The sequence below is a fragment of the Cetorhinus maximus genome, chromosome 6 (genome assembly GCF_964194155.1).
Source record: "Cetorhinus maximus chromosome 6, sCetMax3.hap1.1, whole genome shotgun sequence".
NCBI lineage: Eukaryota > Metazoa > Chordata > Chondrichthyes > Lamniformes > Cetorhinidae > Cetorhinus > Cetorhinus maximus.
Genome location: NC_135884.1, coordinates 130,872,462 through 130,888,338, shown reverse-complemented (window position 1 = coordinate 130,888,338; position 15,877 = coordinate 130,872,462). Strand labels below are relative to the sequence as shown.

Sequence of the window (15,877 nt, the reverse complement as noted above, 5' to 3'; positions counted from 1 at the left end):
GCATCCTCTCCATGGGCTGCCAGCTTGTTCCTTCAGTTGACAACTCGTTGAAAATAAATTCCCCCTGACATCTAACCTAGTTCTCTGCAACCATAATTTACACTCATACGCCCTGGCCCACACTAACCTTTCAAACTCAAATCCACTTTGCCACTTCACCTGGGACAGACATTTGCTACCAAAAAGAAAGGTTTAAAAATTATTGTAGAAACTGTGATTCCAAATTGGAATGCGCCTCTTGACCTCTAAAAGTAACTTTCACTTTTCTAAGCAGTGAAAATAAATTAATAATATTGCCCTCACTCTATAGATTTGCTTGAATTTTTTTATGTATGCACTTTCTTAGTGGAATGACAGTTTCTAAAAGCAATAGACTATAATAGCTGTTTGCTTGTATATTGTACATTTGTGACTTTATTTATTTATTTGTTTATTCAATTATTCATTCATTCATTCATTTATTCATAACTGAACTACATTTGGGATGCTCATTATTGCCCAGGGGTCTGTTTCCAGAAAATCCATGTATGTAGCTTGTTTATAATTATTTTTGGATCAGACTAGAAGAGTTATTCATTGTGGTATGAACATTTTGAGAAAGGCTTTTTCATTAAAGTGTGCCTGATTATTTCCAAGTTTGGTCTTCCATTTTCAAGGTGATAGATGCTGTGAATTTCAGGCCAATTTTCAAGCTAGCTCAATAAATGTCTGCTTCTTGTTTCATCACCTTGTTCTGTCTTGTTCAAACTTAACAACGCAGTGCTAATTTTTAAAAACATATCAGTATTCGCAAGAAATTGCAGAAGTGTGTGTTATAGTGGAGGACTGTTGCTTTAACGAAAGGCTAAAAGAATTTTAGTACTAAGTACTTCCTCAGGCTTTTATCAGTGGATTTCTTTCTCCCCTTTTCATTCATCTGCAGTTATGGTTCCAAAGGATCCAACATCCTCTGGTGTCTTTACCTTTCTTCATTTATAAACCTAGACAGTGGGGTAGATTTCCCTCAATCTTGATTTCAGATAGCAACAACCATAAACCACAATACTTGTTCCTGATACTTGTTCCTGACTGAGCAAGTGCCATAATCAGAATGACCTCAATATTGCATACCCTTATTTGACTGTAGTTTATTTTTGACTTTTGCTCTGATTGACAAGATCTCCATATTGCCTAGGCAATATGGCAAAGCTGAATCAAGCAAGATCAGAACCTCCCTTTGCATGACTCTAACAGAGGGATGGAAAATTCCACACTTTTAGCTAGCTTGGGGAAAGGTGTTTACAAGGCTTGGTGAGGTCCCATTTGAAACGAGTACTTCATTAATTTTGTCCATTACATTTTCTTTAGCAGAGCAGTTGCAGTTAATTCCAGCAGTTCCCCCATTCTATTGCAAATACACATTGCATTCCTTTTTAGGAATCATTGCACATTGTTAAAAAACATTTTAATTCATAGTTTAAATTTTTAAAAAGTCAGAAGCTGTTGTTTCCAGCAGTATTCCATCATTCAGCGCTTATATATGAAAAGCATTATCTGAAATAATCTCTAAAACCGCGCAAGAGAGAGGGAGCAGATGGAGACGAAAAGTGTTGCTGGTTCACCGCTCAGAAATGTGGGTGGGAGCGCGCACTCAGATCGAAAAGTCCGAATTCGTGAGGATTTAAAATGAGGCTGGAAGCTTAAGCTAGAGGGAGAATTTCCAGGAATACCCTCACCATGAAGGACACTTCTGGGGTTAAAAGTTACTAGGATAAAGGCAAAATACTGCGGATGCTGGAAATCTGAAATAAAAACAAAAAGTGCTGGAAAAACTCAGCAGGTCTGACAGCATCTGTGGAGAGAAAGACAGAGTTAAAGCTTCAAGTCCGTATGACTCTTCTTCAGAACTAAAGAGAAATAAAAATGTGGTGAAATATATTCTGTTTAAGGGGAGTAGGACAGGTGAAACTGGATAGAAGGCCAATGATAGGTGGAGGCAAAGGAGAGATTGCAAAAGATGTCATAAACAAAAGGTCGAAGCGGTGTTAATGGTGGTGATACTGGCTAAAGGAGCTGCTAATGGTGACATTAAGAGTAGAAAGCAGAATGAGCAAGTGACAGATGGCCCTAGTGAGAGTGGGGTGGGGGGAGGGGACGGTGTGGGAAAAAAGATCGAAATGGGCTAAAAGGTGGGGATAAAACAATGAATAAAAATGGAAATAAATTTTTAAAATAATAATAAAAATAGGTGGGGAAAAAATATATATATAAATTTAAAAATAAATATTTGAAAAAAGGGGGTGAGGATGGAGGAGAGAGTTCATGGTCTGAAGTTGTTGAACTCAATGTTAAGTCCGCAAGGCTATAAAGTGCCTAGTCGGAAGATGAGGTGCTGTTCCTCCAGTTTGCATTGAGCTTCACTGGAACTTTGCAGCAGGCCAAGGATGGACATGCGGGCATGAGAGCAGGGTGGTGTGTTGAAATGGCAAGCGACAGGAAGGTTTGGGTCATGCTTGCAGACAGACTGAAGGTGTTCTGCTGGGTGACTGCTTTGTTTCACATTCCATTAATTGGCCAGCCAGTGTGAAATCGCGGTCAGGAGCTGACCGCAGCCGGGGGCCTGTTTCCCGGCCGCTCCCAGGCCCGAAGATCGTGCATGCCGATGAGGGGAAAGTTCAGGCGCAGTAATTCATATTTTTTTCTGTCCTGTAGCTCACACACCAGAAAGCAGAAGCAGTTAATCTGAAGACAGAGGTAAACAATCTACAGACTGAAATACAGAGCTTACGTGATGCTTGCAAAGAACATGATAAGAAAATGAGTCAACAGGAGCAGGCTATACTGAACCTGCAGCATGAGCAAAAAATCAGTAACCAACAGGTGAGAGGTAAAGTTTTGCATGAGGTGGAAGATAAAACCTCCAATCAAATGGCAGTGGCTACTTTTTATAGCCTAAAGAGTAAATGTGTGAAATAAAACTAAAGTCAGTGTCGTATCAGGTATGCTTTTTCAGATACATTTCTCTTATGTTAATGCCGTAGTTCCTGAGAAATTTGAGTCTCCGAAAATTGCCAAATAAATAACTTTTTTTAATATTCTTTCATGGACGTGGGCGTTTTTGGCTAGGCCAGCATTTATTGCCCAATTGCCCTTGAGAAGGTGATGGTGCGCTGCCTTCTTGAACCACTGCAGTCCATGTGGTGTAGGTACACCCACAGTGCTGTTAAGAGGGGATTTCCAGGATTTTGACCCAGCGTGGGTGGCAACTTGCACAATTTGGGAACATAAAATTCAGCCCAGTGAAATCAACCTTTTTGTCCTACTTTAAAGGATTTTATAGATTAATTTAATAAGAAATTTCAGGAGCAGAATTTTACGTTCAAGAAGGGCACAGCCTTCTTGAACTGCTGCCGTCCATGTTGTGTAGGTACATCCACAGTGCTGTTAGGAGGGGAGTTTGAGGATTTTGACCCAGGGACAATGAAGGAAAGGCAACGTTGTTCCAACTCGGGATGGTATTGGCTTGGAGGAGAATTTGCAGGTGGTGGTGTTACCGTGCAACCTCTGTCCTTCTAGGTGTTGGAGGTCGTGCATTTGGAATGTGTTGTCATAGGAGTCTAGGTGAGTTGCTGCAATGCATCTTATTGATGATACATACTGCTGTCACTGTGCATCGGTGGTGGAGAGAGTGAATGTTTAAGGTACTGGATGGGGTGCCAATCAAGTGGGCTACTTTGTCCTGGATGGTGCCAAGCTTCTTGAGTGTTGTTGGAGCTGCACTCATCCAGGCAAGTGGAGAGTATTCTATTATATTCCTTATTTAAGCCTTGTAGATAGTGGACAAGCTTTGGGGAGTCAGGAGGTGAATTACTCGCCACAGAATTCCCAGCTTCTGACCTGCTCTTGTTGCCACAGTATTTATATGGCTAGTCCAGTTCAGTTTCTGGCTAATGGTAACCCCCAGGATGTCGATCGTGGGGGATTCAGCGATGGTAATGCCATTGAGTCTCATGGGGATATGATTGGATTCTCTCTTGTTGGACATGGTCATTGCCTGACACTTGTGTGTTGCAAATATCGCTTGCCACTTATAAGCCCGAGCCTGAATGTTGTCCAGATCTTGCTGCATATGGGCACAGACTCCTTCATTATCTGAAGGAGCACGAATGGTGCTGAACATTGAGCAATCATCAGCGAACATCCCCATTTCTGACTTTATGATGGAAGGAAGGTCATTGATGAAGCAGCTGAAGATGGTTAAGCGTAGGACACTACCCTAAGGAATTCCTGCAGCAATGTCCAGGGACTGAGATGATTGGCCTCCAAAAACCTCCTTTGTGCTAGGTATGACTCCAACCAGTGGAGAATCTTCCCCCTGATTCCCATTCACTCCAGTTTTGCTAGGTCTCCTTGATGCCACACTCAGTCAAATGCTGCCTTGATGTCATGGGTGGTCACTCTCACCTCACTTCATCTCTTGAGTTCAGCTCTTTTGTCCATGTTTGAACCAAGGCTATAATAATGTCAGGAACTGAGTGGTCCTGGTGAAACCCAAACAGAGCATTGGTGAACAGGTTAATGCTGAGTAAGTGCCGCCTAATAGCACTGTCTACGACACTTTCCATCACTTTGCTGATGATCAAGAGTAGACTGATGGGGCAGACAGAAAGACTTGTTAAACCTTTTTATTTTTCCTCATTGTGTCATGTTCCTGTTTTTAGGAAGAATGAAATCAAAGTATTTAAGGGCTTCTTGATCTAGTCTGTTATTAATGGTACACAAGTGCACTCTGGACCTATCTTATATTAAATATTTAGATTTTAAGTAGACAATTTGATTAATTTTCATGTGATACACTGAATTATTTTGGCCTTAATTGTACTGTTTTTTTGATGGGGCAGTGTTGCTACCACATGATTTAAAGCACTGAATGCATAAAAAGTTAGACCGTAATACATAGGAGCAGAAATTAGGCCATTCGGCCCATCGAGTCTGCTCTGCCATTCAATCATGGCTGATAAGTTTCTCAACCCCATTCTCCCCCCTTCTCCCTGTAACCTTTGATCCCCTTACCAATCAAGAACCTATCTATCTCGGTCTTAAATACACTCAATGACCTGGCCTCCACAGCCTTCTGTGTCAATGAATTCCATAGATTCACCACTCTCTGGCTAAAGAAGTTCCTTGTGTCCTTCTTCGTTTACTTTGAAAGCATTTTTCAAATTTATTTCTATCCACTTCTATTTTAGTTTTAAGTGGAACTACATTACATTACAGTTACATCAATGTGTTCTCATAAAATGGTTACAGCACAGAAGGAGACCATTTGGCCTCGTGTGTCCATACCGGCTTTCTGCAAGAGCAACTCAGTCAGCCACACTACCCCACCTTTCCTCGTAGCCCTGCAATTTTTTCTGTCCAATTCCCTTTTAAAAGCCCCAATTGTATCTACTTTCACCACACTCTCAGAGAGTGCATTCCAGGATCCTAACCACTTGCTATGTAAAAAACCTTTTTCTCAAGTCACCATTGTTTCTTTTGCCAATCACCTTAAATCGTTGTCCTCTGGTTCTCAACTATTCCATCAATGGGAACAGTTTCTCCCTATCTACGCTGCCTAGACCACTCATGTTTTTGACCACCTCCATCAAATCTCCTCCCAACCTTCTTTTCTCCAATGAGAACAACTCCAACTTCTCCAACCTATCCACATAACTAAAAGTTCCTCATCCTTGGAAGCATTCCTGTGAATCTTTTCTGCACCCTCTCCCAATGCCTTCACATCCATCCTAAATTGTGGTTCCCAAAATTGAACATGACACGCTAGGTGAGACCAAACCAGAGTTTTAAAAAGATCCAGCATAACTTCCTTGCTTTGTTCTCAATGTCCCTATTTATAAAGATCAGTATCTGCCTTTTTAACCACTTTCTCAATCTGCCATGACACCGACAATAGATTTGCGTACATATATCCCCAGGTCCCTCTGCTCCTGCACCCTTTTAAGAATAACAATATTTATGAGTTTTGTGCCATCTATGAATTTTGAAATTGTGTCCTACACATCCAGGTCTGGGTCATTAACTTATATCACATCCCTGCCATTAATAATGCCATTTTTGCCATCATAATGAATAAAATGCAAAATTAGAATTTTAATTTTGATATTTTTTTCATATTCCACTTAAAAGGTTATTTCCACATATCATCATTTGTTATGTTTTTTTAAACACTAGAAAACAGATAATCAGGCCCAGATTTTTGCTCCCGAGGCAGGTAGTATGAATCAGGAAATTTCCAGGCTCACTACACCTACCTTGGGAGAAACACCCCCAAAGGGCGGGATCTTCATTACAAGGTGGCAGGGAGGGTGCAGGATGAAGTCTGGCTCTCAGCCCTGGAAGCAGATCGGTGGCAGCCACAGGGGCTGCCAAGTGCTGAGGCAGGCTGTTTTAAAAGACCTGCCTCAGTAATCTAGGGCAGAATTTTCAGGTCGTCAGGCGGGCGCGGCAGGCGGGCCCGGGAGTGGCCGGGAAATGGTCTGCCGCCCGCGATTGGCCCCCGACTGCAATTTGACCCTGGCTGCCCAATTAATGGCCAACCAGCTTGAAAGGCGCGCTGTTATGACACAGCAGTTGATAAAGGCTGAGTTATTTAAAATCCCAGAGGGAAATTTTAAACAACTGTCATATAACCTATATTTTCAATTGGTATGTTTTGAGTTGCAGCTCTAAATTCAGGAATAAGACCACCGGTTCTCAAGAGGTTTTTATATCAAACTAAATGAAACATTTATTAATTTACAACAATTGAACACATACACATGGCTACAAATTACTACTATCATAACTTCTTAAATTCCCAAATGAATCTCCACTAAGACAACAATAACCAATAGACTTAAACAGACACCAGGCAAAGCATTTTTCACCTTACAAATTCAGAATGAGGTTCCTTTCAAGTTGTTCCTTCGCAAACACAGTGGTAGGCTTATAGGCTTAGATCTTACATGCCGCTGACCTGTACACTCAAACTCCTTTCCGTTATACCCAGCCTTCCCCTTTGTTGTAAATTCTCATTGTATCACCAGGCCCTTTGAACCCTTTTCGTAGTACCAATTTTATTGATAATATAAACATTGCTTGGTGTCTTCTAGCTAGGCGCAAGATTTCACTCCCACTCTTGAATGCTCTATTCAACAAAATGCAAATGTACCCTCTACCTTACTGTTTACATCTCAAAACGACTAACATCAAAGCATCCAGACCAGCTGTCTTCAATCCAATTAACACACACACAGACTAAACCTCTATTTAAAAAAAAATTCCAATCACATTATATACATTAATATCTCTTCATGACATCCCCCTTCCTATCAAAAATGAACCATCATAATTCTAAAAGATAGCTTCATTTTTTAATAACCCATCTCACACTATCTCCTATACTTATTACAGTACTAGATGCATGCAGTAACATAACAATATATATACACAAGCCCCTGGTATCAGCTGAAATCACTCCAGTTCAGTGTTCAAGTTTTTAAAAATGTCCAATTTTCCTTTAAACTCTTGATAGCGCATCTGTGAACAGATTCTCTCTACCGGCAACATGTTTAATCCGTAGGTTAAATGGTTGTAATAATAAACTCCACCTAAAAAGCCTTGCACCTTTGTCTCAAAATTTGTCCAAAAACTTCAAAGCATTATGGTCTGTATAAACAATTGTTGCTGATGAATTGTTTCAACATAAATTTCAAAATGCTGCAATGCTAACACCAAACCCAAGGTCTTTTTGTCGATCTTTGAATATCTTCTCTGTTGCACATTCAACTTCCATGAAAAATACCCTATCGGATTTTCAATTCCAGTGTCATCTCCTTGTAACAATATGACCCCAACGCCTATATCACTTGCATCGACGGCCAACTTGAATTGCTTGGCATAATTGGGTACTGTCAGCACTGGTGTCATAGTTAATAGAGTTTTCAAACTATCAAATGATTTCTGTCACTTCAGTGCCCATGTGAAACTTCATGTTCCTTTTTAATAGTTCAGTCAATGGAGCAACCACTCGGCTAAAATTTGGTACAAATTTCCAGTAAAATCCATTCATGCCCAGAAATCTCAAAACTTCTAATTTTTTTTTAGGCACTGAGAAATCCACGATAGCTTTGACTTTCGCATCTCTTGGAGCCACCTTGCCATGTCCATGGTATGGTCTAGATATGTAACTTGCACTTTTGCAAATTCACTTTTAGCCAAATTCATTACCAAATTAGCTTCTTGTAGTCGAGTAAATAATTCTTTCAGATGCTGTAAATGCTCCTCGCACGTTTGGCTGAAAACGATTAGATCATCAATATAAACAGTGCAATTGCCTATACCTGCAATTACTTGGTTTGTCAGTCTTTGAAATGTCACAGGTGCATTCTTCATACCAAGTAGCATGACTTTAATCTGATATAGTCCACTTGGCGTTACAAAAGTTGATATCTCCTTTGCCCTCTCCGACAATGGTACCTGCCAATATCCTTTTAGCAAGTCAATCTTTGTGATAAATTTCAATTGTCTCACTTTCTCAATGCAATCTTCCAACGGTGGTACAGGATATAAATCTACTTTTGTCACCACATTCACCTTTCGATAGTCCACACACGGCAGAATTTTCGGCCTGTCGGGCGGGCAGGCCCGACCCAATCACCGGTGGGCGGGGAGCCGATTCCCGCCAGAAAAGCAAGCCCCACCGCCATTTTACATGGGCGGGCCAATTAAGGCCTGCCCAGCATGACGTCCAGCGGGAAGCGCTATGCGCTTCCTGTGCTGGCGGTGGGGGGGAGATTCCCAAAAGCGAGAGTGCGCTCTTTCGCGCATGCGCACGAAAGAGCACACATCTCCCTGAGGCTAAGTGCTGCCTCAGGGAGATCGCTGACACTTTTAGAAATATTAAAAATAGGAAATAAAAAAATTCCTTAACATGTCCCCCTCATGTGACAATGTCACATGAGATGGGACATGTTCATAATTTACATTATAAGTTTATTAAGCTTTTTTAAACCCTACATGAAACCTCATCCCACCGGTGGATGAGGTTTCATGTTTTTTCTATTGCCCGCCGGGGCTCCTGGCCTGCCCACCAACTTTAAGGTTGGACAGGCAGGTCCTTTAATTGTATAATTGATCCTGTCAATGGCCTCAATTGGCCATTGACAGGTCGGCGGGTGCACAGCTGATTTTGCTGCGGGCCCACCTTCCTGAAAATTTAAATGGGTCGGGTTCCCCCCGACGTCATCTCGTGTCATTTTACATGTCGGCGAGCGGGCCCCTGCTCACCAACGGCAAAATTCTGCCCACAGTCTTTGTGTTCCATCCATTTTCAGTACCAGCACAATAGGTGAACTCCAGTTACTGCAATTAGACTCACTTATATCATTTTGAAGCATGAAATGAATTTCTTTTTGTACTTGTGATAACTTTGCCAGATTTAATCTATAAGGATGTTGCCTTATTGAAGATAAAACCTATACAGAGACATCATGTATAGCTAAATGTGTCTTTCCTAATTTATTCCCGCAAATAGGTTTGTGTGACTGCAATATCTTTTCCAAATCACATTGACACTTGCTTGGAAGGTAACTGTATTTAATTTAAATTTTCAAGCACTCCCTCATTATCCACTTTGATTAGAGGAAAATCAGTTTCAGAGTCTTGCACTTCTACCTCCTTCTCATCATCCACCATCACTAATACCTCTTTTTGTTCCTCTTCCCTGTCAAATACTTTTTAAGCATATTTATATGACACACCCTCTGCTTCTTTCTTCCATCTGGAGTATTTATTAAATAATTCACTTCACTCAATTTCTTTTCGATCCTGTAAGGCCCACTAAATTTTGCATTTAATAAATCACCTAGTACTGGTAACAAAACTAGTACTTTCCCTCCAGAAACAAAACTGCAAGTTTTAGCTTTCTTATCTGCCTTCACTTTCATCACTTGCTGTGATGTTTTTAAATGTTCCCTAACCAACTCACGTGTTCTGTTCAATATTTCCCTGAAATTTGACACGTAATCCAGGAGAATAGTTTCTGAATTTTGACCTACCAATTTCTCATGAATTAATTTCAGTGGTCCCCTCGCCTCAAGACCATAACCTAGTTCAAAAGGGCTACAACCCGTCGATGCATTAGAAGCATTTCTAATAGCAAATAACAAAAATGGAATTCCTGTATCCTAATCCTGTGGATAATCCTGACAGTATGCTCTCACGATAGTTTTTAAAGTTTGATGACATCTTTCCAAAGCTCCTTGTGATTCCGGATGATAAGCTGTTGACTTAAACTGTTTTATCCCCAAACTGTTCATTACTTCCTTAAACAGCTGCGACATGAAACTTGACCACTAATCCGATTGTATTTCCTTAGGCAAACCATATGTTGTAAAAATTTTAATTAACTCCTTCACAATCTTCTTAGTTGTAATATTTCTTAAAGGTATCGCTTCAGGAAACCTGGTAGACACACCCATTATTGTCAGTAAGTACTAATTTCCACGTTTAGTCTTAGGGAGGGATCCGACACAATTAATCATGACCCTGGTAAAAGGTTCTTCAAATGCTGGTATTGGGTTAAAGGCGCCAGCTTAATCACTACCTGTGGTTTTCCTGTTACTTGACATGTATGACAAGTTCTATAGAATTTCACTACATCCCTATGCAATCCTGGCCAAAAAATACCTCTGTATCTTTTCCTGTATTTTCCTAATTCCTAAATGTCCCCTCCATTGGAATTTCATGAACAATCCTCAGAATCTCATTTCTATACCTTAATGGGATAACAATCTGATGCACCTCCCTCCAGCTGTCATTTGCTAAGACATGACCTGGCCTCCATTTTCTCATTAAAATATCTCCCTGAAGGTAATAAAATACTAGAATACCTTTTGCTTCTGTTTCTGAGTAAGCTTTCTGATATAACTGTTTTAATTGCAAATCATGTTTCTATAACTCCACTACCCTCCTTGAGTTAAACACTTCAGCTGAATTGTCCTATATTCTTTCTTCCTGAACAATGTTATCAAACACAGTGCCAGCTAATTAGATTTCAATGCCTTCTTTTTGCCTTTTAACTGCCTGCCCTTCTTGCCCTTCTTGTTCTTCCCTTTGAACCTTTGACCCCGTTATAACACAATCAAGAAACAATCTAGGATGTTCCTTCTGCAACACCTCTGTTGAAAACACTTCTACAGGCTGCTCAACTACCATAGGCATCACCCACATTTGCAACCAGCTATATCATTACCCAGAATAAATTGAACCCCTGCAATGGGCAATTTTTCAACCACTCCAACAATAACTTCACCTGTCTTCCATTTGCTCTTTAAATTTATCTTCCACAATGGAATTGATTTAGCATCTCCATGAACCCCATTTATTATTACCTGCACCTGCAATACTCCCTTTGAACAACAAATACCATTATCCCAGAACATTAAAGATTGACTAGCCCTGTGCCTCTTAAAATTTTAACATCTTTACCTACTCCACCCTGTACACATGGAAAGACTTTCCCTTCACACACAAAATCGTTAAACATTTCTGCAACCTGCTCCTCAGAATTTTCTTGAGTAACTGTGAACATATTCCCACTTCTTCACCTGTCACTGATTCTCCCTGTTTCACCTGTAAACAAACCACTGGTTTCTCCTGTACATGAACCTCAGAACCCACAGTACTTTTACTTCCACAGCTTTTCTGTACCCCAATAATTCCAACAGATTTTCCCTGCAATTTCCAACACACTGACTTTGTGTGCCCCACTTTATTACAATGAAAATACCTCAATTTTTGAATGTCACTTCTACCTTCAGAACCTTCCTTTTTATTCTGAGAAAAAACTTTGTGGGAACTTCCAGCTACTCCTTCTCTTCCCTGACTACCTTCCTTCCTTTCACCTTCCCAGTATTTATCCTTTTCCAATTTGAAAGGGTGATGAAAGAAGGTTTAGCTCTATGAACTAACTCATAATCATCAGCTATCTCTGCTGCTTGTCTTATAGAATCAACTCTCTGTTCCTCCACATGGGTTCTCATTACTGAAGGGATTGAATCTTAAACTTCTTCCAAAAGAATTATTTCTCTAAGAGCTACATACGTTGTCTCTATTTTTAACACCCGCATCCACCGGTCAAATTACTTTGCTTTACTCTTTCAAACTCTATGTAACTTTTCCCAGGCTGTTTTCTCATATTCACAGATTTCTGCCTGTATGCTTCAGGAACCAACTCATATGCACTCAAGATAGCCTTTTTCACCACATCATAATTCATTGACATTTCTTCTGATAGCGAAGCATATGCCTCATGTGTTCTACATGCCAACTTAAACTGTAATAATAACATTCAGTTTTCCTGTGGCCATTTCATCTGTTTAGCTAGCTTCTCAAATGAAATAAAGTATGCTTCAATATCTTTTTCTTCAACCTTGGAAGAGCTCAAACAAATTTAAACAACTCCCCACTGGGTTCTACTCTGGAGATAATCCTTCTTCACCTACTGGTGTTTTTTTTTTAACTGCCAATTCTCTCTCTACTTATCTCTTTCCTCCTTCTCTATCTTCACAATTTCTAATTCCCTTTCCTGTTTTATTTTTCACTCCTGCCTTTCTACCTGTTCTCTTTCCTTTGCTTCTAATTCAAGCTTTTTCAGTTCCTTTGCTTGCTCAAATTCGAGTGTCTTCATTTGTAACTGAAATCTCACTACCTCCAGCTGTGACTCACTAGTGTCAGGTATCACTTCCAACTGTAGATGCTGTGTTATACTTTTAATTATATCTGATTTCCTAGCACCCGCAGGTAACCCCAATTTTAACTTATCTGCCAACTCTGTTAACTTACTCTTGGTTGTTTGTTGCAACCCAATCAGAGTTAGATCTTCTACTCACAGACAAGTCTTAGCAATTGCCAAAGCTATCTTGCTGTCTCACCGCTTCTAAAATACCACACCAACTCCTGAATTCCAAATGCTTCTTGTACTCATAACCTTAAGATTCTCCAATTCCAAACCAATCAAGGAATTATAACTGTTATCCCGCAAAGAGCCCCCAATGGTTATGACACAGAAGGAAATTTTAAACAACTGTCATAACCTATAGTTTCAATTGGTATGTTTTGAGTTGCAGCTCTAAATTCAGGAATAAGACCACCAGTTCTCAAGAGGTTTTTATATCAAACTAAATTAAACATTTATTAATTTACGACAAATTAAACGCATACACATAGCTAAAAATTACTACTATCATAACTTTTTAACAAATCCCCATATTAATCTCCACTAAGGCAACAATAACCAATAGACTTAAACAGACACCAGGCAAAGCATTTTTCACCTTACAAATTCAAAATGAGGTACCTTTCAATTTGACGTTTCAAGTCCATATGACTCTTCAACAGAACTAAGTAAAAATAATTTTGCGGTTTCCTCTACATTGGAGAGACCAAACGCAGACTGGGTGACCGCTTTGCAGAACACCTTCGGTCTGTCCACAAGCATGACCCAGACCTCCCTGTTGCTTGCCATTTCAATACTCCACCCTGCTCTCATGCCCACATGTCTGTCCTTGGCCTGCTGCATTGCTCCAGTGAAGCTCAACGCAAACTGGAGGAACAGCACCTCATCTTCCAACTAGGCACTTTACAGCCCTCTGGACTGAATATTGAGTTCAACAATTTTAGATCATGAACTCTCTCCTCCATCCGCACCCCCTTTCCGATCCCCCCTTTTTTTTCCAATAATTTATATAGATTTTTCTTTTCCCACCTATTTCCATTATTTTTAAATGTATTTCCATCCATTGCTTTATCTCTACCTTTTAGCCTATTTCGATTCCGTCACCCCACCCCCACTAGGGCTATCTGTACCTTGCTTGTCCTGCTTTTTACCCTTAATTAGCACATTCCTTAGATAATATCACCACCTTTAACACCTCTTTGTCCTTTTGTCTATGACATCTTTTAGCTATCTCCACCTATCACTGGCCCTCTATCCAGCTCTACCTGTCCCACCCCCACCCCTTAAACCAGCTTATATTTCACTTCTCCTCTATTTTTACTTAGTTCTGTTGAAGAGTCACACGGACTCGAAACGTTAATTGTGTTCCTCTTCGCAGATGCTGCCAGACCTGCTGAGTTTTTCCAGGTATTTTTATTTTTATTTTTGTTTTGGATTTCCAGCATCCGCAGTTTTTCGCTTTTACCTTTCAATTTGGTTCTTTTGCAGACACAGTGGTAGGCTTACAGGCTTAGATCTTACATACCTCTGACCTGCACACACAAATTCCTTTTTGTTATACCCAGCCTTCCCCTTTGAATGTAAATTCTCATTGGATTCACTAAGCCCTTTGAACCCCTTTCATAGTACCAATTTTATTGGTATCTCCTAGTTAGATGCAAGGTTTCACTCCCACTCTTGAATGCTCTATTCAATAAAACGCAAATGTACCCTCTTCCTTACTGTTTACATCTCAAAACTACTATACCTCAAAGTACCCAGACCAGCTGGCTTTAATCCAATTAACACACACAGAGAGTAAAACTTTATTTTAAAAAATAATCCCCAATAACATTATATACATTAATATCTCTGCAATGCACGCCTTGAGAAGCTCAGCACTGCCAGGGCAGGAGCGGGAGGATTGCGAGCGCAAAGTATGCGCATGCGCAGGAGAGCATGCACTGAAAGCTCCCTGAAGGCAGGGAGCTGCCTCAGGGAGCTGAAGAATTTTAAAAACAGAGAATGTGCAAAACATGTCCCCACATGGGACTCACTCACATGAACAAGGACATAATAAAAATGCTGTCAAAACATTTTTATTTTTTTAAAATTAATGTTGGAAACCTCATCCAGCCCGTGGATGAGGTTTTCTAAAAAATCCAAAGGCCACCTGGCTGATTCACCCGCCAGCCTACTGTAAGGTTGGACAGGCAGCAAAAAGTAGTTTTAAATTAATTGATTTATGGCCTTAATAGGCCTCTTAATTGTTGGCAGGCGCACTGCTGACTCTCATGCACGCCCGCCGATCAAAATATCGCGCAAGCGTGCGATGACGTCATGACACTCGCCCAATGTCATTGCGTGCTATTTTATGCCTGATCAGGTCGGGTGCGCGCCAGCCCACAGAATGTAAAATCCTGCCCTAGGACTTTGTCCCAGTTGTTTGCTTATGTTTTAAGCCCTCTAGCCCTCGCCATCGCACACCCCCTCCACTTCCCATGGCAATCCATGCCAACTCATGCTCCTCATCTACCCCTAATGGCCCCTCATTCCCTCCATCCAAAACATGTCAACCCACCATAGCCTCTTTAGAGCCCCCATGCCAACTTACTGCCAACTCATGCCAATTCACCAACCACCCTTGGCCCCTTATAGCCCCATGACAAATTAATGCCAACCTATGCCCATCCACCACCACCCTTGGCCCCTACACTGTCCATGCCAACACACCCTGTATCCACCATGGCAGATTTCAGGGGCCTTGTAGAGAAGAAATAAAATAAAGATCTAAATATCTATTACAGCCTTCACTGTAATAAAAAAAACACTGCCAATCATGAAAGCTGATTTGAAACTTGTACATCTTCCCAAGTACTTAATCCCTTATAAAAACAAACAAACTCTTGTTTATAACCCCACATCAAAGTCAGCTCATACTTTAATAACCTCATTGAGCTGTCAATCAAACTGTGAACTTAGAGCCCCACGTGCTGAAATAAATGTAGGTTGTGGAAAGCAACCAAACGTTCATAAAGAGCCCTTCAATTAATGTCAGCAACCACCTGTTGAACTGCTGGAACAGAGGAGTTTTTCTACCTCTCTCTGAAACAGGCAGGCTGTTTTTTTTTAAGTTTT

General features: G+C 40.6%; 1 protein-coding gene across 1 annotated transcript in view; it reads left to right on the top strand.

The window, feature by feature from the left end:
- pmfbp1 (polyamine modulated factor 1 binding protein 1) overlaps window positions 1-15,877 on the top strand; it is a 967,668-nt gene that overhangs the window by 669,270 nt on the left and 282,521 nt on the right. Inside the window, exon 25 of the mRNA XM_078544531.1 lies at window positions 2,692-2,859. Coding sequence (XP_078400657.1) covers window positions 2,692-2,859 — 168 coding nt within the window. The remainder of the gene's footprint in view (window positions 1-2,691; window positions 2,860-15,877) is intronic.